This window comes from Bos indicus, chromosome X (genome assembly GCF_029378745.1).
Source record: "Bos indicus isolate NIAB-ARS_2022 breed Sahiwal x Tharparkar chromosome X, NIAB-ARS_B.indTharparkar_mat_pri_1.0, whole genome shotgun sequence".
Taxonomy (NCBI): domain Eukaryota; kingdom Metazoa; phylum Chordata; class Mammalia; order Artiodactyla; family Bovidae; genus Bos; species Bos indicus.
Window position 1 is genome coordinate 55,529,732 of NC_091789.1, and position 27,527 is coordinate 55,557,258.

Sequence of the window (27,527 nt, forward strand, 5' to 3'; positions counted from 1 at the left end):
GGAATGTATCTGTAATAAAGGGAGGGTTTACTTCCAGTTAAGGCTGGAAGATACTTAAAGTTCAATTTTCTTTAAGTCTGCTGAACCAGTAATTATGTTCAATCACAGACTCATTGAAAAACTGTTCTCATTGCTTCTAAAATCCCAGATAATAAATGAAAAAAAAAGTCATGTATTATCCAACCACAGAGAAATGTGCTCCAATTACCATCCTGGGATATGTGATTTCAGATTTTTGAAGGGTTCATGTATTTTTTCTTTAATCAGACAATAATAAATGTATAAATTGCTTTTTAATTACTTTATTAACTTTACATTTTTCCATGCAAATGGGTGAAACTTTACTGTTGACAGAAACTTAGATTGGATGCCAAGGCAATCTGTAATTAGAAGCTGGTAACACAGAACCCACCTGACACACTGAAATTACATAAGGTTCACAGCAAACGGATCAGTAAAGGCATTATCAGGAAAATGCAAGGAAAAACAGAACAACAGTGGAAATCACAGTATTAATCTCATGGAAATGGCAGGAGTCAAGGCATAAGGCAAAATTCATCATGATGGTCATGGTGATTAGAGAGCTCCCCCATAAGGATACGCAGACAATTCCTCAACTGCAGCTCCCTAAGTTTTCTCCTGATTTCCCTCATCTCCTCCATGAATATTTCCATATCGTCTCCCTCTCCACCCATCCCATCATTGACCTGTCTATTGGGTATAACCCATCGGAAATTAGGGGCAAGTCGGCGAGCCTGTCCCCGTCTATGATTTCTTTCTGGCTGGTGGCCTTCGCCCCCTCCCAAAGGGCGGTCTTCCTCTCCGTTCTGCACGGGTTGCTCCATTTCTTCGTTTTCCTGGTGGATATTAGCCATGATGAGATTTTTTTCCCCCGGTTATTTTTCTTTGAACAAGTAAGACAAAGGCAAGGAGAGACACTGAGTGCTTGGTGCACTGACCAGCAGGATTCAGAGTTCTGATAGTAAAGATTAAAAAAAAATTTTTTTTTTCCCACCTCAGGCGCTTCGTGCTCCTTCTGGGGAGCCTTCAATTTGACCTCTTTCCCAGCGCTCTCCTTTTCCCTCCCTCCCTCAAACCCAAAGCCCACCATTTTTCTTTTCCCAGGATTCTTTCCCAGAGCGCAGCAGGCACCAAAATGGAGGACGGGGCATGGGGTCTGGGGAAGTTAGCAAGGGATCTCAGGCTGGGCTGTGCACCAGTCCCCTTCCTCCCCTGCACTGTTCCCGGCACTGACCTGGGCCTATCCTTGCTGTCTCTTGCTCCTTCTGATCCTCGCCACGAGTGCGCCGCCGCCACACTTGGTTCGGCAGACCTGCAAAGGGCCAGGGTGGGGACAGGAGGCTGCTGCAGCCGGGCGCTTGGCGCCTTCCCGACCCCGCGTCCCCTACTCCCACCAACCCCCCTTTCCGCGCCTAGCCGCCCCGAGTCCCCGCCCCCACCCTCAGATGCCCCCATCCCCGCCCCGCTCCCAGGTGACTCAGGGATGATTTCCCATCGCTCTGAGTTGCTTTCCTGCCTTCCCTGGAAACCTGCCCCCCTGCACCCCCACTCCAGGGGGCCACTATTTCTGTTCCCAGGAAAGCCGGGATGTGGAGAGGGCTTGCTGGGACTCGTCGCGCTAAACCCCTGTGCCGGCCTCTGGGGTTGGCTGGCAGCTGCCTCCCTGGCGTCAGCGCGCGGCCCCGGGGCCCTTACCTGCTCCGCTTGCTGCGGGCCTGATGCCAACCCGCCGTGCGCAGGGGAGTGGGGAGCTGGTACCCAGACAGGAGTGACGACTGCACCGAAGGCTGCGTCGCTCTGCAGCTCGCGATCACGTGAGCACCCCACGTCACCGCCGAGCTCGCCCCCAACTCCGGCGGCCAGTGCAGCAGGAGCGCCCCACTTCCGCCTCGTGCACAAGCACGGACAACCGCCTGTTTGTGCGCTGGGCCACAGCGCGCACCTCCCTGTCAATCAATCATCCCGCTCTTCTCCAATCTGACTGCCCACGAGTGGCATCACCTCCCTGCGGTTAGAGTTTGCCTTTCTCTGGTTATAAGGGAGGGTCTACAACACCCTCTACCCCCTCTCCGCCCCTAGGCCTTGGCCTTGGCTTTTTCTGCTTTCTTTCCTCTTCTCGCTGACCGAAGTCTTTCCCCACCCCCACTCCGCCCCGCCATTGCCCACCAAGTGTCCTGAATTCATACTCTTCTAGGACATTTAGGTTGAAGGTTAGGGTGGGGAGGGAGCAAGAAACTTGTCAGACAGGCGAGAAGGTAGAATGGGTTGTATATATCCTTCCTAATAATTTCTCTTTATTTCTTTTTTTAAAAAGCATGCCATCAAAAAATTAAAAATTACAAGATTTCATTTTTGAAAGAAATGCTTCATCCTGCGGAAAGAAAAAGCCTCATTGTTTGATTTGTTTGTTCACCTGTACTACCCAGAAAATATTTTCTTTGGACTCCACCACACAACATCAACAACATTTTGGAAACATTTTATTTTGAAATCTTATTTTGAAAAAATACAAGTATCTTCCCGAATACAGTTGGTGTTTTCAAAATGATCTGTAAAGTAAATCTTGAGGTAGAAGTCCAGTTGTCAGACCTTGACCATTTTATGTAAATTTATGTGATGTTTTTGCTACCACAGTCTTCGGAGGAAAGGAGCCTTAAAAAAAAAAAAAAAAAAGGAGCCTGTTTATTTTCTGCTTTCCTTTCCAAACTTGGCAAAGCACTCCTACACATACTTCCTTAGAGTGATCTCAGAAATTAAGTATACAACTGGTAAAAGTTAGTTCCAAAGACATGTTTTTTGTAATGTGAATTTTTCCAAAAAATATTAGAAATAGGCATGGGGTATGTGAAGCAATTAAACCTGAAACTCATCTTGAGTGTAACTGTTCATTTTTTCAACTTGAAATAACTGAAAACTATTTTTAAAAATCATGGTTACAAAATAGAGATGCCTTTAGGAAAATGGAATTGCTGCTGCTGCTGCTGCTAAGTCACTTCAGTCGTGTCCGACTCTGTGTGACCCCATAGACGGCAGCCTACCAGGCTCCCCCATCCCTGGGATTCTCAAGACAAGAACACTGGAGTGGGTTGCCATTTCCTTCTCCAGGAAAATGACATTATTATTTAAAAATATTTAGTAAGTGTTGGTTGTGTTCAAGGAACCAAGAGTTATATGTACTGAGGCCAGAGGGGCCAGGCAAATGCTAACTGCCTCTAGTTTTGCTCAGGTGCTCAGGGGCTTCAGTTGTGTCTGACTCTTTGAGACCTCATCAAGTGTAGCCTGCCAGGCTCCTCTGTCCATGGGATTATCTGAGCAAGAATACTGGAGTGTGTTGCCATTTCCTCTTCTAGGGAATCTTCTCAACCCAGGGATTGAACCTGCCTCTCTTGTGTCATCTACATTGGCAAGTGGATTCTTTACCACTATGCCATCTGGGAAGCCCTTTGGCTCCAAACTCCTATGTAATCTCCCATCCTGCTAAACTAGCTGGGACACTGAATAAAGGAAGAGTATATGCCTACTGCATATGTAGTTTGAAATATATAAAATTATGTATATATGCATGCATGTTCAGTCATGTCTGACTCTTTTTGACCTTATAGACATGTCAAAACCATGACAATCTCATGGAACCCTCATGAAGCCTGCCAGGTTCCTCAGTCCATGGGATTTTACAGGCAAGAATACTGGAGTGGGTTGCCTTGCCCTCCTTCCTCCAGGAGATCTTCCTGACCCAGTGATCGAACCCATATCTCCTGCATTACAGGCGGATTCTTTACTGAGGAGCCACTGGGGAAGCCCATGTATCTATCTATTTATATATGACATATATATGTGTCATATATATATACATATATATTTACTAATTTTAGAGATATAAAGAAATATTGATATATTGCTTCAAAAGCTCAAATTAAAAAATACTTGTCTTTTAAAGGAATGCTGCTGCTGCTGCTAAGTCACTTCAGTCATGTCCAACTCTGTGTGACCCTATAGATGGCAGCCCACCAGGCTCCCCCATCCCTGGGATTCTCCAGGCAAGAACACTGGAGTGGGTTGCCATTTCCTTCTCCAATGCACGAAAGTGAAAAGTCAAAGTGAAGTTGCTCAGTCATGCCCGACTCTTAGCGACCCCATGGACTGCAGCCCACCAGGCTCCTTCATCCATGGGATTTTCCAGGAAAGAGTACTGGAGTGGGGTGCCATTGCCTTCTCTGAAAGGAATGCTAGTGATTCCTGAATTCTGTCTCACAATTAACAACTCTTCATATAGGTAGCTCTATTAATGATACCTGTTGGAATCATGCCAATTAGAGGCATGAATTGTGGTATCAGACATGTCTGGGTTTAAATCATGTTTCTGCTACTTGTACTGATGTATGACTTTGGGTCAGTTACTTATCAAGGTCTCTGTGCTTCCTCTGTGAAACAGGGATTATTAGAAGTAAATCACATATTTCAAGTATGTACCACAGAGCCTAAAGATTCATCAATGAAAGTTGATTCATTACTTTTTTTTTTTTTTTTTACTATTATTAGATGGTTTCTAACAAGGTTTAAAGAGTGGGCAAAGCATAGTTCTGTCCTTAGCTAGATATGCTTGTCTTTAAAATCTGTGAGGGTCCCAAACACATCTTCTGTCTTCTACTTTGCAAAGTCAGTGATTTATAGAATTCTTTGTACCAAGTAGGTGATTGGTGAATATTTGTTGACTGATATATCCACTATTGAGGTTAATGGGGCTTCCCAGGTGGCGCTAGTGGTAAAGAATCCGCCAGCCAACCCAGGAAACATAAGAGACAATCCCTGGGTCTGGAAGATCCCCTGGAGAAGGAAATGGCAACCCACTCCAGTATTCTTGCCTAGAGAATCTCATGGACAGAGGAGCCTGGCGGGTTACAGTCCATAGGGTCACAAGGAGTCAGACACAACTAAAACGACTTAGCATGCAGCATGCATACTGAGGCTAATAGGTTGCTTTTCATTCAGGGGACTATATTTAGAGCAATATAGAAAAACTTTTATGAAAATTAGGAATTACCTAGAAAGAATCCCCTGAAAGTAGACAAATTGCTATGACATAACCATTGAATGGCCTCCGCAGATGGTGCTTGTGGTAAAGAACCCGCCTGCCAATGCAGGAGATGTAAGAGATGCTGGTTCAATCCCCGGGTTGCAAAGATCCCTGGAGGAGAGCATGGCAACCCAATCCAGTATCCTTGCCTGGAGAATCCCATGGACAGAGGATCCTGGTGGGCTGCAGTTTATGGGGTCGCAAAGAGTCAGACATGACTGAGCGAGTGAGCACACATGTAACCATTGAATACAAAATTTGAAAAGTAGATTGTTGGTTCTCTCAGTGGCTCAGTTCTTTGCTACTATCTTTTAGATCCATCTTGGATTAGTCTTTTGCTTGAAACCACCAAATTTTCTTGGATGAAAGCATGCATTTGTGTATTTTTCAAGGTTAGAGGCTATGCTACATGGGAGGTTGGTTGTAATGAAGTGATATTTTAAAGATAGGTGAACTATGGCTGATTCATGTTGATGTTTGACAGAAAAAAAAAAACACAAAATTCTGTAAAACAATTATCCTTCAATTAAAAAATAAATTAGTTAAAAATAATAAAGATAGGTGAAATTTGTCCTTGTAATGATGTTGTCTTCACTAAAGTGTTGTGAGGTGTTGATTGAGATCTTTTCTTGTCCTTGGTGTTTTCTGAGGAGTTGAAGGTAGGTAACAACCTGTTGAGAACAAAATTTTTTTAATTTCTAAGGCTGAGTTGGAAGGATATAAGAGTCTTAATTTGGGACTCATGTGCCCTGAAGGACAGAGAGAGTGAACTGGTGTGATGACTTTTACCCTAAAATAATAAGAAGAGTAGTATAGTACTGGAAAGGAGGAGCCTGTGTTTATGTTCGGGGAAGTGCAGTATTTATGAAGAGAACCTATTTCCTTTCCTTATCTCCTATAATTATAGTGGAACCAGCCACTTGATTGGTTTCCTTCACCAAAGCCGAGGAGATGGGATCCCAAAAGAACAGTACATAACGTTTAGGGATATATACAAGATATTCAGTTCAGTTCAGTCCCTCAGTCGTGTCCAACTCTTTGCAACTCCATGGACTGTGGCACACCAGGCTTCCATGTCCCATCACCAATTCCCAGAGGTTGCTCAAACTCATGTCCATGGAGTCAGTGATGCCATCCAACCATTTCATCTTCTGTTGTCCCCTTCTCCTGCCTTCAATCCTTCCCAGCATCAGGGTCTTTTCCAATGAGTCAATTCTTTGCATCATGTGTTAAGGTTCACTTATTCCTCTGCTGGATATCTGCATTACCATTGGGATTTTGAACTAGATGCTATGGGCGGAGAAGGAAATGGCACCCCACTCCAGTACTATTGCCTGGAAAATCCCATGGACGGAGGAGCCTGGTAGGCTGCAATCCATGGGGTTGCAAAGAGTCAGATACGACTAATCAACTTCACTTTCAATTTTCACTTTCATGCATTGGAGAAGGAAATGGCAACCCACTCCAGTGTTCTTGCCTGGAGAATCCCAGGGATGGTGGAGAGTGGTGGGCTGCCGTCTATGGGGTCGCACAGAGTTGGACACGACTGAAGCAACTTAGCAGCAAATGCTATGGGAGCCTGGAAAGAACATTTTTGAAAGATTATGTTGTGGTGTGGCCAGGTAGAGAAAGGGCTAAGATTAATCCCCTACCAAAGTTCCCAATTCTGGATAAGTGTGAAAGTAAATCCTACCATGCTTACAGGTTCCAGAGTTGGGAAGAGGGGAGTTATTGAGATACAGATTTACCAGAAATTGATACAGACTAGCACAAAGAGACCTGTGAATTATAGGAGTTTCATGTGAGGATTATGAGGTAAGAGTCACATACAAGATATGGCCCAGTCTTCCAAGGAAACACTTGAAAGGGAAATGCTTGGATGTGAGTCCTTAGCAGCAGGTTCTCTAGAAATCAAGCTTGAGCTTCAGTGGTGATTAATCATGTGGGATAGCAATCTTACCTTAGGTATTCACATAAGAGTTGTCTTTATATCCCTCTTCTTCAAACTCTCAAGTCATTTGAGTAAACACAGGGAAAAGGGTGTGATTGTTAATTTTATGTCTCCAACAGGCCATTGGATGCCCATATATCTGACTGAATAATATTTCTGAGTGTGTCTGTGAGGGTGTTTCTGGAAAAGTTTAGCATTTGAATTGGAAAACTGAGTAAAGCAGACTTCCCCAATGCAGGTAGACATCATCTAATACCTCTGAGGGCCTAAATAAAACAGAAAAGCAGAGGGCCAAATTCACTCTCTGCCTGATTGCTTGAGCTGAGACTTTGATCTTTCCCTGTCTTTGGTGTTCCTGGTTCTCAGGACTTCTAATTCAGACTGGCACCTACATGTTAGCTCTCCAACTCTCAGGCTTTTAAAGTACACCACTGGCTTTCTTGGCTCTCCAGCTTGTAGACAGCACATCATGGGACTTCCCAGGCTACATAACCATGTGAGCTTATAGACTTATAGTCAGTCTATGGAAAATCTCATGGACGCAGGAGCCTGGTAGGCTGCAGTCCATGGGGTCTCGAAGAGTCGGACATGACTGAGAGGCTTCACTTTCACTTTTCACTTTCGTGCATTGGAGGAGGAAATGGCAACCCACTCCAGTGTTCTTGCCTGGAGAATCCCAGGGATGGCGGGGCCTGGTGGGCTGCCGTCTATGGGGTCGCACAGAGTCGACAAGATTGAAGTGGCTTAGCAGCAGCATAGACCTTTTAATCGATAACTGATAGATAGATTTCCTAGAAGGATGAGGAGGATTCTGAATCAAAAGTGATTATCAGTGTTTTAATTTTTAATATAAATTTATTTGTTTTAATTGGAGGCTAATTACAATATTGTATTGGTTTTGCCATACATCAACATGAATCTGCCACGGGTATACACATGTTCCCCATCCTGAACCCCCCTCCCACCTCCCTCCCCATCCCATCCCTCTGGGTCATCCCAGTGCACCAGCCCTGAGCATTCTGTATCATGCATCGAACCTGGACTGGTGATTCGTTTCATATATGATATTATATATGTTTCAATGCCATTCTCCCAAATCATCCCACTCTCGCCCTCTCCCACAGAGTCCAAAAGACTGATCTATACATCTGTGTCTCTTTTGCTGTCTCGCATACAGGGTTATTGTTATGTTGCCATGATATATAGCTCACATGTATTTAGCTGGAAAGGTACCCAGTTGGATTGTAGTTATTGTCCTGTTTTCCTCTCGTTATACTCTCATGGGTGAGTGCAAGGATTGAAAGCAGATAGTCTGGCACATGGTGGGCTCTGTGGGTGTGGATATCTCTGTTCCTGCCTAGAATAGTTCTCTATGGGTCATCCCGATGCTTCAGTACTACAGTCCTATTGTGCTTCTCTCTTTTTTCCTAAATGTAAGCATGTATTAACAAATTGAAATTAATGTATTAAAAATCTAGGAAATTATGCCTACTTTAGCTTCCCAATAAGCTATGGCCATTATAATTTTGATGCCAAGAACTTTGAAGAACTGAGAACAGACCTGATAAAATTTTAAAGATGTTACTTTAAGAGTTTGGAACATTTGAAAGATAATGGACTCAATATTTCATTCAAGAGATCTTGTATTAAATAATTACAAAGCCATAAGGCTAAGACATCTGAGTGTGAAATCAACAAATATTCAGGACCTCACTATCTATTAGAGATCCATGGGATTTCCCAGGCAAGAATACCAGAGTGGGTTGCTGTTTCCTTCTCTAGGGCATCTCCCTGATCCAGGGATCAAACCCACATCTCCTGCTTGGCAGGTGGTTTCTTTACCATTGAACCACGAGGGAAACCCCAAGTTTATCTATAACTAAACAGTAAGCTAACACATACTCTGTCTTTCTCACACGCACACTCATACACTCCTCCCTTCCTCTGTTCCTCTTCTTCGTGTTACACCCCTGCCCCAGTTCCTGAGTCAGGGGCTACTTTTCCCACCATAAATCTAAGACTTAGGCATTTGTAGCATGACAGTATCTTGAGCCATATTTTACACTTAGAGACTTATGCCTGGTGACTTGATGACCCCCTCCTCCACTCCCACTCCTCCCTCATCCCCTCCCATTTATTGTACTTGTCCTCATATTTGAGATTAAAAATGTTTTTCTAATGCTGGGCATTAAGTGGTGATTACCTCTATCTTCTAAATTATCTCAGAGGACAAGGTATTCTTTTTGTAAGTAGAAGGGAAAAATTGTTAATTATTTTTCTTTTAAATTCAGGCTATGAAATAGTATATACAGAATTATCCTAGTTTCCTTAAAAATACATAGTGATGAAAATGAAATAAAACAGCACTTACATAAATGCTGGTATATATCAAACAGTGTTATATATGTATATTCATTATTGCATTTTATCCTCCCCCAAATTCTATGCTGCTACTGCTAAGTCACTTCAGTCGTGTCCAACTCTGTGCAACCCCATAGACGGCAGCCCACCAGGCTCCCCCATCCCTGGGATTCTCCAGGCAAGAACATTGGAGTGGGTTGCCATTTCCTTCTCCAATGCATGAAAGTGAAAAGTGAAAGTGAAGTTGCTCAGTCGTGTCCGACTCTTAGCGACCCCATGGACTGCAGCCTACCAGGCTCCTCCGTCCATGGGATTTTCCAGGCAAGAGTACTGGAGTGGGGTGCCATCGCCTTCTCCACCAAATTCTATGAGGTAGGTGCTAATATAATCCCCTATTTTACAAATAAGAGTATTGTAGGACAGCAAGCCTATGCAACAGATAAGAAGTGGTAGAGCAGGAATTCAAACACATACAGTTTAGTTCCTAACTCCATGCTCTTGCCCTCTACTCAGTTTCATTTATTAATAAGTCCCAGACTTCCCTGGTGGTCCAGTAGTTGAGAGTCTGCCAGCCAGTGCTGGGGACACAGGTTTGATCCCTGATCCAGGAAGATTTCACACACCATGGAGCGGTTAAGCCCATGTACCACAACTACTGAACCTGCATGCTGCAACTACTGAGGTTCATGCACATAGAGCCTTGCTCTGCAGTAAGAGAAGCCACTGTAATGAAAAACTCATGCACCACAATGGAAAGTAGCCCCTGCTCGCTGCAGCTAGAGAAAGCCCACGTGCAGCAACAAAGACCCAATGCAGCCAAAACATAATAAATTAAATAAATAAATAATTTTTAAAAGTCCCAAATCTATTTCTCATTCTTTCTTTTATCCATGTATTGTTTGAGCCCTTTTCTGTGCCAGGCACTGCCTGCCCATTCCACATCTCAATCTCAGTACTGTTTTTACATTTCTGATTTCCAGGACATAGTTCTTTCCACTTAATTAAAATATCAGAAATATACTTTTCATTCAATCATAATTTATTAAGCATCTACTGTGTTCCAGGCCCTGGAGATATAAAAAGCAATAAGACAGATACAGGCTTCATATTGTTATGTAGCAGATAGTTTAGTGGGAGGAAACAAGGAGAGTGTGATAAGTAGTGAAGGGGAGATTACAGCACTGAGTAAGAGGACTTAACCCAGTTGCCAGTGAAGTCTTCCAGGAAGAAGAAATGTCCAGGAGGTCAATTTCTGCTATGACAATATGAGGATCTCTGTGGATCTGCTTTCCTTTGAAACTAGTGAAATTCATTAAAAAAAAAAAAAAAGGCAAAACAATTTAAAGGCTCTAGAAAGGTTTTAAGGAAACCATTAAGTGGAAAACTATTCAAGAAAATCTATAAAAACTTCACAAGAAATATGAGTCTGTGGTATTTGAACCTAGACCTCTCCGTTTTTCCTCACTCCCATGTCAAGGAAGCAAAATTGCTCTCCTAACTATCAGCCAAGAACACGGGATATCCTCTTCCTGCAGCTCACAGCCATGGCGATTTCCTTCTCGGAAGAGGAATATAACAGTATTTCTTATCCTGCCCCAACTACTGAGATTGCGAGGTTAGGCTCCAGGTGAGTGCAACTGAGAGGTGGGGGCTCTTTCCTTCCAACCATTCCTCACTAATAGAATGGAAATTGTCCTGTGGGTGTGGTACCACTGAGACTGCTGGGGTCCTTATCACTCTTGGTTTGGCTGTAAGGTGTGGTTCCACACTATGAGAAGCAAGGTGAGAGAACATCAGGCTGTTGTTTCCTTTCTGCCTACTTAAGACATCAGGTGCTAAAGCACAAGTGTCATTCAAAGATAAGAGTGCCATTGTCTCCACCCCCAGATCCAGAGCCCTGGCTCAGAGATTTTTCCTGGGGAGAGAAGAAAGTCATGAATCATATAGGTACTAAAATTTTCCCAATGGAAGTTACTTTATTTGCAACAAAGTATGGAGGCATTCCAGCCAAATTTGCTCTAAAAACAGAATGGTTGTTGTGGAGGCAATTGGGAAGTGATTCAGGGGTTTGGTGAAGATACCAGTTAGCTGTAAACTGGCTAGATTGTTTTAAAAAGTCAGGTAAGGGGACTTCGCTGGTGGTCCAGGGATTAAGAATCCGCCTTGCAATACGGGGAATGTGGGTTTGATTTCTGGTTGGGGAACTAAGATTCCACATGCCTTGGAGTAACTAAGCCAGTGTGCCACAACTAGAGTCCATGCATCTCAATGAAAGATCTCACATGACACAATGAAGATCCCAAGTGCCACAACTAAGACCTGACACAGACAAATAAATAAATTTTTTTTTTTTTTTTAAAAGCCAGGTAAGAAGATGGCTGTGGGGAGTTCTCCTTCCTTGTTTGGAACAAATATTAAACACTGACCTTTGGAACTTTTCCTGCAAGGGAGCCCCAGTTTGATTGAATTAGGTTGCAGAACAATTGATGCCCAAGAACACTGTTTAAAAATAGTAGATTAATCAACTGGCAATGCTATGCTATGCTATGCTAAGTCACTTCAGTCATAATAGGAGCCTAACAACTGCATATGGACAGGACTATGGCCTTTACAAGTGCTTTTAAGTCCCTCACCTCACTCTCATTTAGTTGGGACAGGATGATGAGAGAGGCATTGGGATTGGATATTGTCCTTCCTCCAGGTCAGTTAGGCTCTGATAAAACTCTGATTAGGCTCTTGTAAAAAATAGTTTCTCTTGACTATTAAGAAGAATAGAATGCTCTGGATACACTTAAAAGTGCCTACTTTTCCCTTCCCCTTCCAGAAGAACAAAGAGGTTTTCTCTAATATTCACTGTGAGAACCTCATAGGTCTCTAAAAAGTAACTCATGAAAGTATGAGAGCACCCCTTAAACTGGGCCTCTCTGGAGTTTTAAATCTCAGACTTGTCCACAATGAGCTTCTAGAAATTCGTAAACTATAGTTTAGGTTTTCCTATATCAGAAGGAAATGGCAACCCACTCCAGTATTCTTGCCTGGAGAATCCCAGGGACAGAGGAGTCTAGTGGGCTGCCGTCTATGGGGTCGCACAGAGTTGGACACGACTGAAGCGACTTAGCAGCAGCAGCAGCAGCATATCAGTACTGATATGCTATCAATATAAACTGTTTATAGGTTTTACTCTAGCAAATTGTGATTCTCTGTATCTGCCTGTCTGTCACCTGTCTGTAGCAGGGATTTGATTTGTGACTTCAGTCATTTAATGGATCTAAGAAGAGTTCTTGATTTTCAGTTTATACAACTTTTTACTTATTGTTACTACTTCTAAGTTTTTTCCATGCCAAACCAAAAACTGGAAGCAAGAGGGAATTTAATGATAAAAGAGTTAACACATAAGTAATACATGACAATTATAAATATATATGCCCCTAATAACAGAGCAACAAAATATATGAAGCAAAAACTGACAATAAAAAAGGGAGAAATAGATAATTCAATAGTAATAGCTGAAGACTTTAATAGCCCACTTTTCATAATAAATAGATCAACTGGACAGAAGATCAACCAGGAAATAGAAGATGTCAGAACACCATGCACCAACTAGACCTAATAGACATATACAATATGCCACCCAACAACAGCAGAATACATATTTTTCTCAAGTGCACAGTGAACAGTCTTCATGGTAGACCATGTAATAGGCCATAAAACAACCCTCAGTAAATTTAAAGGATTAGAAGTTAGTTATACAAGATATGTTCTCTGACCACACTGCAATAAAATTTCATATCAACAACAGAAAAAAAAAAAATTAGGAAATTCACAAATATCTGGAAATTAAACAAAACACTCCTAAATAGCCAATGCATCAAAGAACAAATCAAAATGGATATCAGAAAATACTTTGAAATTAAAGAAAAATGAAACATAGTATACAACATACCAGAACTTATGGGGTGGAACTTTGGTATTTAGAAACACAATGTACTCAAAATGATGGGATAGAGCTAAACTTGCATAAAGGGAAATATATAGCTTTAAGCCTGTATTTAAAAAAGAAGAAAGATCTCAAATCAACATCCTAACTTTCCACTTTAAGATACTGGGAAAGAAGAGCAAACTAAGCATAAAGCAAGCAGAAGGAAGGAAATAATAATAATTAGAGCAGAAATTAATGTAATGGAAAATAGAGAATAGAGAAAATTAGTGAAACCAAAGCAGATTCTTTGAAAAGATCAACAATGTTGACAAATCTTCAGCTAGATTGGTGAGAGAGAGGGTGAGAGGGAAAGAGAGAAATGTGTGTCAAGTTACTAGAATTGGAAATGAAAGAGGGGCTGGTATTACTGACCTTATAGATACGAAAAAAGATTATGAATGAACAATATGAAATATTACATGCCCTTATATTAGATAATAGAAGAAATGGACAAATTCCTAGAAAAACACAAACTACCAAAACTATCTCAAGAATAAATAAACCATCTGAATAGACCTATAACAAATGAAGAGATTGAATTAGTAATACATTTTTTAAACTACCCACGAATAAAATTCTAGGCCACATGGCTTCACTGCTGCTGCTGCTGCTGCTGCTGCTAAGTCGCTTCAGTCGTGTCTGACTCTGTGAGACCCCATAGACGGCAGCCCACTAGGCTCCTCTGTCCCCGGGATTCTCCAGGCAAGAATACTGGAGTGGGTTGCCATTTCCTTCTCCAATGCATGAAAGTAAAAAGTGAAAGTGAAGTTGCTCAGTCGTGCCCGACTCTTCGAGACCCCATGGACTGGAGCCTACCAGGCTCCTCCGTCCATGGGATTTTCCAGGCAAGAGTACTGGAGTGGGGTGCCATTTCCTTCTCCATTCACAACTGAATTCTATCAAATATTTAAGGAAGAATCCTTCACAAATTGTTCAAAAAAAAAAGAAAAGGAAACACTTCTTCTCTTATTTTGTGAGACCAGTATTACCCTGATACAAAATCCAGGCAAGGATATTGCAAGAAAAAACTACAAACCAGTATTGCCTATGAATATGGATGCAAAAATCCCCCAACAAGATACTAGGAAAACAAATCTAGAAACATATAAAAACAGTTATACATTATGACCAAAAAAGATTTATCCCAAAATGCAAGCTTGATTTAACATCCCCAAACCAGGTATTCCCTAAGCATAATGAAAGTTATTACAAAAACCCTCCATGGACATTATGTGCTGTGCTGTGCTTAGCCTCTCAGTCGTGTCTGACTCTTTGCAATTGCATGGACTGTAGCCTGCCAGGCTCCTCTGTCCATGGGGATTCTCCAGGCAAGAATACTGGAGTAGGTTGCCATGCCTTCCTCTGGGGTATCTTCCTAACCCAGGGACTGAACTCAGGTCTCCCACACTGCAGGCAGATTCTTTACCGTCTGAGTCACCAGGGAAGTCCAAGAATACTGAAGTGGGAAGTGTATCCTTCTCCAAGGGATCTTTCTGACCCAGGTATTGAACTGGGGTCTCCTGCATTGCAGGTGGATTCTTTACCAGCTGAGCTACCAGGGAAGCCCCCTGCTGACATTATACTTAATGTTAAAACAATGAATATCTTTTCCCTAGTATTAGGAGCAAAAACAAAGATATGTGCTCTCACCATTTCTATCCAACATTACAACTGGAGGTTCTAGCCAAGACAGTTAGGCAAGAAAAAGAAATAAAAGGCATCCAGATTGAAAAATAAGAATTAGAACTATATTTACAGATGACATAATCTTATGTATAGAAAGTGTTATGGAATCCACTGATAAACTAACAAAACAAACAACTTCAGCAAGGTTGCAAGATATAAGATGAATATATAAAGATATTTCAATACAGCCATATTTCTATACACTTACAATGAACAATCAGAACAAGAAAATTAAGAAAACAATCTACCTATAATAGTATCAAAAAGACCGAAATATTTAGAAATACATTTAATAAGGGAAGCATAAAATTGATACTCTGAAAACTGTAAACTATTATCGAAATTAAAGAAGAAAATTAAATGATGCCATTAAGAAATTAAAGAAGATGCAATTAAACGGGAAAAAAAATCCCATTGAAAATTTTAATAGTGTTAAAATGGTAATGCTTCCCAAATTGATCTATAGAGTCAATGCAATCCCTTTCATAATCCCAGCTGATTTCTTTGTAGAAATTGACAAGCTTATTCTAAAATTCATATGCATTGCAAGGCACCCTAAATAGCCAAAAAAAACCTTGGAAATAAATAAAATAGGAGGACTCATGTTTCCTGGTTTCAGAACTGCTTCAAAACCATGGTAATCAAAACAGTGTGATCCTGTCACATGATAGACATATAGGTCAATAGGACTGAATTGAGAGTCCAGAAATAAAATTCAGTTCAGGTCAGTTCAGTTCAGTCGCTCAGTTGTGTCCGACTCTTTGCGACCCCATGAATCACAGCACGCCAGCCTCCCTGTCCATCACCAACTCCCGGAGTTCACTCAGACTCACGTCCATCGAGTCAGTGATGCCATCCAGTCATCTCATCCTCTGTCGTCCCCTTCTCCTCCTGCCTCCAATCCCTCCCAGCATCAGGGTCTTTTCCAATGAGTCAACTCTTCGCATGAGGTGGCCAAAGTACTGGAGTTTCAGCTTTAGCATCATTTCTTCCAAAGAAATCCCAGGGCTGATCTCCTTCAGAATGGACTGGTTGGGTCTCCTTGCAGTCCAAGGGACTCTCGAGAGTCTTCTCCAACACCACAGTTCAAAAGCATCAATTCTTCAGCACTCAGCTTTCTTCACATTCCAACTCTCACATTCATACATGACCACTGGAAAAACCATAGCCTTGACTAGACAGACCTTTGTTGGCAAAGTAATGTCTCTGCTTTTCAATATGCTATCTAGGTTTGTCATAACTTTCCTTCCAGTAAGCGTCTTTTAATTTCATGGCTGCAGTCACCATCTGCAGTGATTTTGGAGCCCAAGAAAATAAAGTCTGACACTCTTTCCACTGTTTTCCCATCTATTTCCCATGAAGTGATGGGACCAGATGCCATGACTTCATTTTCTGAATGTTGAGCTTTAAGCCAACTTTTTCACTCTCCACTTTCACTTTCATCAAGAGGCTTTTCCTCTTCACTTTCTGCCATAAGGGTGGTGTCATCTGCATATCTGAGGTTATTGATATTTCTCCCAGCAATCTTGATTCCAGCTTGTGTTTCTTCCAGTCCAGCGTTTCTCATGATGTACTCTGCCTATAAGTTAAACAAGCAGGGTGACAATATACAGCCTTGACGTACTCCTTTTGCTATTTGGAACCAGTCTGTTGTTCCATGTCCAGTTCTAACTGTTGCTTCCTGACCTGCATATAGGTTTCTCAAGAGTCAGGTCATGTGGTCTGGTATTCCCATCTCTTTCAGAATTTTCCACAGTTTATTGTGATCCACACAGTCAAAGGCTTTGGCATAGTCAATAAAGCAGAAATAGATGTTTTTCTGGAACTCTCTTGCTTTTTCAATGATCCACCAATTTGATCTCTGGTTCCTCTTCCTTTTCTAAAACCAGCTTGAACATCTGGATTTCATTATAGCAGACTGGAATGCAAAAGTAGGAAGTCAAGAAACACCTGGAGTAACAGGCAAATTTGGCCTTGGAATACGGAATGAAGCAGGGCAAAGACTAATAGAGTTTTGCCAAGAAAATACACTGGTTAAAACAAACACCCTCTTCCAACAACACAAGAGAAGACTCTACACATGGACATCACCAGATGGTCAACACTGAAATCAGACTGATTATATTCTTTGCAGCCAAAGATGGAGAAGCTCTATACAGTCACCAAAAACAAGACCAGGAGCTGTCTGTGGCTCAGATCATGAACTCCTTATTGCCAAATTCAGACTTAAATTGAAGAAAGTAGGGAAAACCACTAGACCATTCAGGTATGACCTAAATCAAATCCCTTATGATTATACAGTGGAAGTGAGAAATAGATTTAAGGGACTAGATCTGATAGACAGAGTGCCTGATGAACTATGGATGGAGGTTCGTGACATTGTACAGGAGGCAGGGATCAAGACCATCCCCATGGAAAAGAAATGCAAAAAAACAAAATGGCTGTCTGGGGAGGCCTTACAAATAGCTGTGAAAAGAAGAGAAGCAAAAAGCAAAGGAGAAAAGGAAAGATATAAGCATCTGAATGCAGAGTTCCAAAGAATAGCAAGGAGAGATAAGAAAGCCTTCCTCAGCGATCAATGCAAAGAAATAGAGGAAAACAACAGAATGGAGGAAAACAAATAGAGGAAAACAAAGGCTAGAGATCTTTTCAAGAAAATTGGAAATAACAAGGGAACATTTCATGCAAAGATGGGCTCAATAAAGGACAGAAATGGTATGGACCTAACAGAAGCAGAAGATATTAAGAAGAGGTGGCAGGAATACACAGAAGAACTGTACAAAAAAGATCTTCATGACCAAGATAATCACCATGGCACGACCAAGATAATCATGATGGTGTGATCACTCACCTAGAGCCAGACATCCTGGAATGTGAAGTCAAGTGGGCTTTAGAAAGCATCACTATGAACAAAGCTAGTGGAGGTGATGGAATTCCAGTTGAGCTATTCCAAATCCTGAAAGATGATGCTGTGAAAGTGCTGCACGCAATATGTCAGCAAATTTGGAAAACTCAGCAGTGGCCACAGGCCTGGAAAAGGTCAGTTTTCATTCCAGTCCCAAAGAAATAAAATTATGTTTCAGCTGATTTTTGACAAGGATGCCAAGACCATTCAATGGGAAAAAGCAGTCCTTTCACAAATAGTCCTGGATCAACTAGACAGCCACTTGCAAACTAATGAAATGAGACCCATATCTCATACCATATGCAAAAAATTAACTAGAAATAGATCAGAGACCTAAATGTAAGATTTAAAATGATACAACTCTCAGGGGAAAAAATGTAGGGACAAATCTTCATGAACTTGATACCAAACGAATGAGCAGAAAAATAAAAAATGTGTATTAAATTTCATCAAAACTAAAATTTGGAGGGCATCAAAGTATACCATCAGGATACTGGTGGCACAGTGGATAAGAATCTGTCTGCCAATCAGGGGACACAGGTTCAAACCCTCCTCTGGGAAGATTCTACATGCCACAGAGCAACTAGGCCTGGCACCAGGACTTCCAAGCCTATGCTCTAGAGCCCACAAGCCACACCTTCTGAGCCTGCTTCCTGCAACTACTGAAGCCTGTGCACATAGAGCCTGTGCTCCACAACAAGAGAAGCCACTGCAATGAGAAGCCTGTGCACTGCAACCGAGAATGGCCCCCACTCACCACAACTAGATAAAGTCCATGCAAAGCAACAAAGACCCAGATCAGCCAAAACTAAATAAATAAAATAAATAATTTTCTAAAAAGTATACTATCAGGAAAGTAAAAAGATAACCCACAGAATGGGAAAAGATATGTACAAATCATGTATTCAAGGGATTTGTATTCAGAGTATATAAAAACTCCTACAACTCAATAATAAAAAGGCAAATATCCCAATTAAAAATGGGCAAAGGATTTGAATAGACATTTCTCCTAGTAATATATACTAGTGGCCAGTAAACTCATGGAGAGATGCTCAATATCATTAACCATCAGAGAAATGTAAATCCAAACCACAATAAGATATCACTCACCTCTGCTAAAATGGCTACAGTCAAAAAGTCAGAAAATAAAGTGTTGCCAAGGATATGGGAAAATTGTAACCCTTACACACTGCTGGTAAGTATACAGCAGTATACACACTGAAGGTAAAATGGTCAGCCAGTTTAGAAAATAATATGGCTGTCCCTGAAACAATTAAGCATAGAGTTACTGTATGACACAGCAATTCAATTGCTAGATATCTACCCTAGAGAAATAAGAACATTCAGTTCAGTTCAGTCACTCAGTCGTGTCCAACTCTTTGCGACCCCATGAGTCGCAGCACGCCAGGCCTCCCTGTCCATCACCAACTCCCGGAGTCCACTCAAACTCACGTCCATTGAGTCGGTGATGCCATCCAGCCATCTCATCCTCTATCATCCCCTTCTCCTCCTGCCCCCAATCCCTCCCAGTATCAGAGTCTTTTCCAATGAGTCAACCCTTCGCATGAGGTGGACATTATGTCCTCACAAAACTTGTACATAAATCTACATAGCAACATTATCCATAACAAGCAAAAGATGAAAACAGCCCAAATATCCATCAATGGACTAATGGATAAACAAAATGTTCATATCCATACAACAGAATATTGTTCAGCCATAAAAGGAAATTAATACATGGTACACAATGGATTAACCTTGAAAACATATGCTAAGTGAAAAAAGCCAATAACAAAAGACCACATTTTATGAGTCCATTTTTATGAAATGTCCAGGAAAAGGAAATCTATAGAGACAGAAAGTAGATTAATGTTTATTTAGGGCTGAAGGGATAGAGGCATGGGGGCAGGATCATAGCTAAGGTATGGTATTTCTCTTTGATGTGAAAATGTACACTAAAAACTATTGACTTGTACACTTAAGGTGGGTGAATTTTATGGTGTGTGAATTATATCTCAATAAAACTGTTTTAAAAGAAGTAACGTCTATTCTGGGATAATGAGTAGGAGCTTTAAGGAAATAATGGGAATCCATTTAGCAGTGTTGCTGCTGTTGTTGTTAGTATTTATTAAATACCAACTGTTGCAGAGTAGAGATTAGGAGTGAGGGCTTTGACCTTAGGCAGGTGTTCCATTTAATAGCTGGGTGACCTTGGCTGAAACACATAATCTCTTTAAGCCTTGCTTCCTTTTCTGTTAAATAGTAGGTTAATAGCATAATATCTGGAAAAGGACTCAGAATTCATAAAAGGGAAGGACTTTGTGTAAGTACAAGAAACTATTTTGACATGCAAGGATACATGTTACAATGCAAGGATGATAGAATGACTTACTAGGAGAAATTTTTAAAAAGTAATTATTCCGTAAACAATCAGATAGCAAGAGGTCTGATGAGATATCAAGATATCACTTTGAAAGACACAGTCACTCCCTTTAGTGAGCTGAAGGGCTTTATGTTGGTATTTGTGGGTATGTGCTAAGTTGCTTCAGTCGTGTCCAACTCTTTGCGATACCATCGGCTGTAGCCTATCAAGCTCCTCTGTCCAAGGGATTCTCCAGGCAAGAATACTGGAATGGGCTGCCATTTCCTTCTCCAGGGGATCTTCCTGACCCAGGGATCGAACCTGGGTCTCTTACGTCTCCTGCACTGGCAAGCAGGTTCTTTACCACTAGCGCCACCTGTATATATTATACTTAACCTCCTGTCCTTCATTTTTCTTGTAATAATGCATGGTGAACATGCAGTACATATGGAGCTACCTCATCCTTGTAAATGGATTCTTTACCTATAGTGTACTGAAAATATTAAGGGGGTGTTTAAGCAAAATATTTGAATGGACATTTCTCAAAGTAAGATGTTTGAATGACCAATAGTACATGAAAAGATGTCCCATACTCAAGTAAATTATCTAGCAAATGATGCAGCTGTATTTTTCTGAAGCTCTTGCAAAACACTGGTGTCAAAATATCAAATGATTGATTTAGGATACCATTATGTGCAAAAGGTCCCCCCCCCCCTCAAAACTTTCCTATAGAGGGAACAGACCAGCTTTCCTCCTAGCTTTTGGCTTTTCCTTTTATAGAGGCAGTAACGATTGTATATGTAAAGGATCTGGGGCTGACTTACAAACACACACACACACTCCTGTCAATTTCTCAGTGAAAAATTTTGCAGAATATTTTTCCTGTTATTAGCATCTTGATAAACCCATGGTTTTTGCTCCTCTATTTCTTTAATTTTGTGTGTCACAGTAGCTATGTCTTACTGTAACTTCAAAGTTCCTCATAGATTGTTTACTTGTAGTTTCTTAGGTGATGTTCTTTTCATTCAGCTAATTAGTATTCATTCAAAGTCCTATGTATTAAAGTAAAAATTAGAATTACAAATTTCATATTTATAGTATACAGTATTATAATGCATTATCTGCTTTAACTTGGAATAATAAATCAAAATTTGTGGTGTTAGGAAAGGCTTACCATTCACATTAAGATTTGTTGTACAGAGAAAAGTGTTACTGGGAGAGTCAATCTGCCTTGAGTCCTGAGCATCCTTGTACATTCTTAAGGCCCTGACCACTCTTTATGCAAGCAGGCCATTTCTCAGAGTTTATTTGCAGCAAGCAACTTTGAGGCATGAGGTAATGTCTTTTCCTTTCTGTGGACACAGCAGGCTTGCTTTTGCTTACTATGAAAGCAGTGAGTTCTCCAAACTATGGGCATCTTTCCTAGAACACGGTGCATTGCATGTTCCGTCATCCATGACGGGCTGTGTCAGCTTATGGGACTTGATCATGGGGAACTGATACAAACCAAAATGAAGCCAAGGCTACTGCTTTTACCATGGGTAATAATGTCCTTAGGACTGGGATTCTAGTGCCATTTGCCATAGCAAAAGCAGGTTAAACAGTAGCAGGTTAATATTAACTTGTTAATTTGTAGATAGGGTAAAATCTCTTATTGCACCCCTCTTGACAGGTGTTTCCAGATATTATTCTCTAAATCAATTATACTGGGGCAATATTTCCGGTCTTCCCAGGTGGCTCAGTGGTAAAGAATCCACCTGCCAATGCAGGAGACCTGGGTTCAATCCCTGGGTTGGGAAGATCTCCTGGAGAAGGGAATGGCTATCTACTCCAGTATTCTTGCCTGGAGAATTCCATGGACAGAGGAGCCTGGCTGGCTACAGTCCATGGGGTTACAAAAGAGTGGCAACAGCATTTCCCACTAGGGTAACTTTTGCCATATCTATGTACCATCTTTGCTATTAACATAGTATTCTACTTCATGTTTGTCTTCAAACTGACTCACTTATTTAATTTGAATATTTTTTGAAAAGGAAATTTGGGTACTTTTTTGAAAAGGAAACTTTATAGCTTTCCCTTAATCTAAACTATCATTGTTTGCCTTAAAGATTTATTAATATACATTCAAATAAATACATGAATATGTGTGTGCATGCTAAGTTGCTTCAGTAGTGTCCAACTCTTTGTGACCCCATGGACTCCAGCCCACCAGGCTCCTCTGACCATGGTATTCTCCAGGCAAGAATACTGGGCTGGGTTGACATTCTCTCCTCCAGGATCTTCCCAACCCAGGAATTGAACCCACATCTCTTATGTCTCCTGCATTGGCAAGCAGGTTCTTTATCACTAATGCCACTTGGGAAGCCCCAAATACATGGATATTACAACTTAAAATATTTGTGTATTATCTGAAATCATCTCCAGTAGGCCCTTCTACCTTAATCCCAAGTTATCTGATTACCTCCAGAGTAGTCATTGCTGGGACAAAGACTATCACAACCAATGTTTTTAGTTAGTGACTTTTGAAATCTTACATTTTTCCTTTAAAAAGTTCCCATCAAGCCCTTTTGTGAGGGAAAAAAAGGAATAAAGGAAGTCTAGTGCTCTGACCTGCAATGGGACAGTTGTCCTCCAGGTATGCATGTCCAGGACAGCCTGGCCCTCAGCCTAGGAGAGTCGGTGCCTGCTGCAAGCTGGAGCAGAAAAACCAATGTCAGATCATCTTGGAGAGGGGTGTGCCTTGGGGGAGTCCTTCCATGTCCTGCCACAGTGCCACTCCTCAGTGCCATGGGGCTGGATTCAACCAGTCTTATAATGCTGGCAATTGAGTTCCTGGACCTTCACCTGCATCCATCAAGCTGCCATAACCTCAAAGAATGGTCTGAAGTGATTAACTGCTCCCCAAAAGAGCATCACACAGGAAAAATAACACACTGTTGGTGTAACTGTGATCCACAGATACACATATAGTTATGAAAATCTGGATGCAGATATAAATACACAGTAAGTCTTACACAGCACTTTTATACATTTCCAATAAAGAATGGGAATATCCCAAAATCTGACTTGAATCTCCCTTTAAAACTTACACAAGTCTAAGGGTGTCTTTTGAGTTGGTGAGGAGGCCGGCCACCAGTCTTTTGGGAGAGATCACTCACCCTAAGGAAACGAGGCTCAGGAAGATAAACCAATCTTTAGACTCAGAAGCAACACTGACTAAAGCATAATGTCTGTTATTCAGACTTATTTTCTGGTCCCAACCCTAAACAGACCCATTGTGTCTGAGTCCTATACGGAAGAGGGGTTCTCTGATTAAAACCCCAAAGTTGCCAAGGTATCAGTAAGATATCACAGCCCAAGTAGCCCTGCATAAACGTCTATCTAAACTGAAGAGATGGGCATTTCCCCCACTTCTGTAGAGCTCAGACTGGAGAATCAAGCAGGTTCCAAAGAAATATGTTGGGCTTCACTGTTTGAGATTTCTAGCACATCAGCCGTGTTAGGGGGCTGAGAGGTACAGAATCTGAAGGAAGGGGCAGAAATATCCAATACACGTGGTAGTATCAAGGGGAGGGGCATAGAAGGTTGGGCAGGCACAGGAGGAGAGAAAAACAAAGGCGGTACCCACCTGACAGCTGTCTGGATTTTTCCTTAAGCACAGGTGAGAACTAACCTTCTCCCTCCAAAATACCTAAAACAAATCTCTTAAGGATTTCGCATCCTACATGGGCACATGGAAATAAAAGCCTATCAAATATAGCTCATGGTCAGTACCTTATTTGGTCCTCATGAGATCCCAGAAAGATCATTATTATCTCTATACTGCAAATGAGAAAAGATATAAAATTTATTTTTCTAGCTAAGAGGTCTGGTGGTAATCTGGAGTTCACATTTACTTCTAAAATTCTGCTAATAAATATTGTGTCTCAATGCCTTTAGAAATATAACAACTACTCTTGGTTACTCCTTTTTTTGTTATAAAACTTCTATTATTTTTAACAATAAAGTGTGTACATTCTAGGAATAAGGAAAAATACAAATAAACTGAATAAAAAAAAATCACTCATAATCCTACCACAGATTATATTTTTTGTCTTTCATCCTTCACATATTCTTCTGTGTATATATGCAATATACAAATGTACCCTTCCCTTTCAAAAATACGATATTCACATATTAGTAACTTTTTTTACATTTTATATACTGTTAGGAATCTCTTTTTGTACAAATGAGTAAAGCTCTCCTTTTGAAAGGCAAAGACTTGTAGATTGGTTTGAAATAAACAATGAGATGCATCTAAAACCACTAATAGCAACAAGTTAAAAGCAGAAAGATGGACAGAGATATACAGGACAACAAAAAAGAAAGTAATGTCAACATCAGAAAAAAACAGAAATCAAGGTAAACTACATTAAATAGGGGTGAGGATGGTTTCGATTAACCTTCCAACGCATCACTATAAGTTTGTTTCTGACTCTCCTTATCTCATCAATTTCATTCACATTTCTAAACATATCTTCCTTGCTTAAATGCCTGTTGTGTATATCTTCTTTAAATTCCTGGAGAGACTGAATCAGTCTTTCTCTAAAAGTTCCTTCTGTTTTTTCCTCCTCCTCTTGCTTTTCCTCAGGCTTTGGTACTTCTTCAAGTTTGGGTTCATTCTCATTTTCTGGTTTTTCTTCAGTTTTTTGACAGGGTTTCATCTTGTGTCTCCCTTTCTTTCCCTCTTCCTTTCTTTTCTTCTACTTATTTTTCTTTGAAAACAACTACTTCTAGGAAGCAAGAAGGATACGTCAGCCATCAGGGTTTCCCCTGAGCCTGTCGTTCTCACCTCCATTTTCCACCTCCTCACCTCCCTCGTCCCTCCCTCCAGCCTTTTCCAAGGTTCTTCTCAACCATTTCTCTCACACAAGGCAGAACGCAAGACCCTCCTAGAACAGAGTAAGCTGGGAGAAGAGGGGTGCGGGGGAAGAACATAGGGGCCCATGACCTCAGTCCCTCCTTTGCTCACCTCCACCCCAGGGGTCTTTATAATATTTCCTTCATCTTCCTGTACGGATCCGATCACTTTTCTTCCTGGCCTTTTCAGAGTAGCAGACCTGCAGACCAACGGGAAACGGGAGGGGGAGGGGATAAGAGTGGGGGTGGGGTGAGCACTCGGCGGACTGATCAACTCCACGCACTTTTCCTGTTAAGGTTCTCGGTTATGGAAACTTTCCTGCCTTCTGTTTCCCTCATTTCTCTCCCTCTCCATAGTGCAAGTTAGCTCGAATTTTCCATCAGACAGGGAGTCGGAAAAGCAAATTTCCAAACTATCATTAAAACTGGGGGTTGGGGGTGGGGGGAGGGGAGGGGTTGGGAAAGTGGTCTTAGGTGGCAAAGGATGATTATTTTTAAACTATCACAGGTCTCCTTGTCTTTCTTCCGGGACCCCTAGTCCCTTTCCCAAGGGTCATCATTTTCTGCAGACCTGAAGGTGGGAGGTGGAGAGATGGACTTTTTCAGGGCTCCCTTAAATCTCTGCTTCTAGGCCATCCCCACCCTAGAAATTCCCAGGCAGCATCTATTTTGCCACCAACCTGAAAAATTTCAGCCAGTAGACTCCTTCTCCTTCCCCACCGTTGGCCCCACCGGCTACCGCTGCTGAAGGAAGCTGGTACCCAGAAGGGAACAAGGACCAGACTAGCAGGACTTCTGCACACGTCGACTCCTGGTCACATGAGGTCTACGTCATCAGTGATCTCTGGTCCTCAATTTCCACTCCCAACAAAAGCGCGGCAGATGTGGGCTAGTCCTCTGCTCCCTCCCCTCTTGTACATTTTGCCCTGTCCATCTTTTTCGCCTATCCCAGAGGGGGGAAATGTTATTTGCCTTTCTCTGATTACTAGGGAGGGGCTGCATTTTTTTTCTGGAGCTCCTAAACTTTTCTACTTTCTTCAAGAATTTTTTCTTGCCTTCTGCTCCCAGGATTAAGAACACTAACCTACATCCATTGCCCCTGCCTCAGCTTCCATTTCATCTGCAATCTGCTCCTTGGCTGTTGTGGAACAGGCTTGGTTTGGCAGCGGGTTGTTTTTTGTTTTTGTTTTTTTTTTAAAAAAAGAAGAGCTGAGTTGGGGAGGCCTGGGACAGAAGTATTATTTTTAATGTAGTTTTAAACTTTACTGTTAATACTTTTCTATTGGGGTATAGCTTCAATCCTTTCTTTTATTATGCTAATGGCTCCCTTGCCCGACTCGCCAGCCTATAGAAACCTTCCATTTTATACAACCCCTGACAGCGCTCTGCTAGCTGCTAGGTGGGTTGCTGCCCTATTCATGAATTGTTCTATAAAGCGAATTAGTTCCTCACATTTATTCAGCCGAATTTTGTTTTTTCAGTTACTTTTTAAAAACTATAGGAAAGTATTAAGTAAAGTGAAAAACTACATTTAAAATAGTGCCAAAATGTTTTGGTGTTAAAAAGTAAAGATATAGTTTTAAATAAATAAATAAATAAAAAGATTATTTTTAGACAAGGATAATTTTGGGGGGAGGGGAGAGGAAGGGACGGGCTTCCCAGGTGGCCCAGTGGTCAAGAATCTGCCTGTTATATATATGGAATCTAGAAAAGTGGTACTGAAGAATTTATTTTATAGGGCAGCAATGGAGACAGACATAGAGAAGAGACTTATGGACATGGGGAGAGGGAAGGAGAGGGTGAGATGTATGGAAGGAGTAACATGGAAACTTACATTACCATATAGATAGCCAATGTGAATTTGTTGTATGGTTCAGGAAACTCAAATGGGCTCTGTATCAATCTAAAGAGATGGGATTGGGAGGGAGATGGGAGGGAGCTTCAAGAGGGAGGGGACATATGCATACCCTAGGCTGATTCGTGTTGAGGTTTGACAGAAAATAACAAAATTCTGAAAAGCAATTATCCTTCAATTAAAAAAAAAAAATCTGCCTGCCAATGCAGGAGATGCAAGAGAGGTGGGTTCAATCCCTCAGTTGGAAATGGCAACCCACTCTAGTATTCTTGCCTAGAAAATCCCATGGACAGAGGACCCTGGTGGGCTACAGTCCAGGGATTTGCATAGAGTCTGGCATGAGCAGAGGAAGGGAGCAGCGAGGGTTTTATGAAGCAGATTACTTCTTTCTTTGGGGAATGGAGAGGGCCTATGTGACATTACCTTACTGTTGT

At 41.5% G+C, this 27,527-nt stretch overlaps 2 protein-coding genes across 9 annotated transcripts; both read right to left on the bottom strand.

Annotated features, from left to right (window-relative positions):
* Positions 1-286: 286 nt before the first annotated feature.
* BEX3 (brain expressed X-linked 3) lies at positions 287-1,775 on the bottom strand. Of its 2 annotated transcripts, none has more exons than XM_070784547.1 (3): positions 1,717-1,775; positions 1,256-1,333; positions 287-857 (listed from the first exon to the last, which is right to left on the bottom strand). In XM_070784547.1, the coding sequence occupies exon 3, from the start codon at positions 843-845 to the stop codon at positions 537-539; it is 309 nt and encodes a 102-aa protein (XP_070640648.1). In that variant the 5' UTR covers positions 846-857; positions 1,256-1,333; positions 1,717-1,775; the 3' UTR covers positions 287-536. The 2 variants fall into 2 exon arrangements, with proteins under 2 accessions (XP_070640648.1, XP_070640647.1); XM_070784546.1 differs by having other exon boundaries at positions 287-904; positions 1,717-1,735.
* A 709-nt stretch (positions 1,776-2,484) lies between these two features.
* On the bottom strand, positions 2,485-26,068 carry TCEAL9 (transcription elongation factor A like 9). Of its 7 annotated transcripts, none has more exons than XM_070784549.1 (5): positions 25,919-26,068; positions 25,351-25,438; positions 23,429-25,108; positions 22,950-23,032; positions 2,485-2,673 (listed from the first exon to the last, which is right to left on the bottom strand). In XM_070784549.1, the coding sequence occupies exon 3, from the start codon at positions 25,040-25,042 to the stop codon at positions 24,746-24,748; it is 297 nt and encodes a 98-aa protein (XP_070640650.1). In that variant the 5' UTR covers positions 25,043-25,108; positions 25,351-25,438; positions 25,919-26,068; the 3' UTR covers positions 2,485-2,673; positions 22,950-23,032; positions 23,429-24,745. The 7 variants fall into 7 exon arrangements, 2 of the variants coding, with proteins under 2 accessions (XP_070640650.1, XP_070640649.1); XM_070784548.1 differs by having other exon boundaries at positions 23,429-25,111; XR_011565339.1 differs by lacking the exon at positions 23,429-25,108.
* Positions 26,069-27,527: the final 1,459 nt, after the last annotated feature.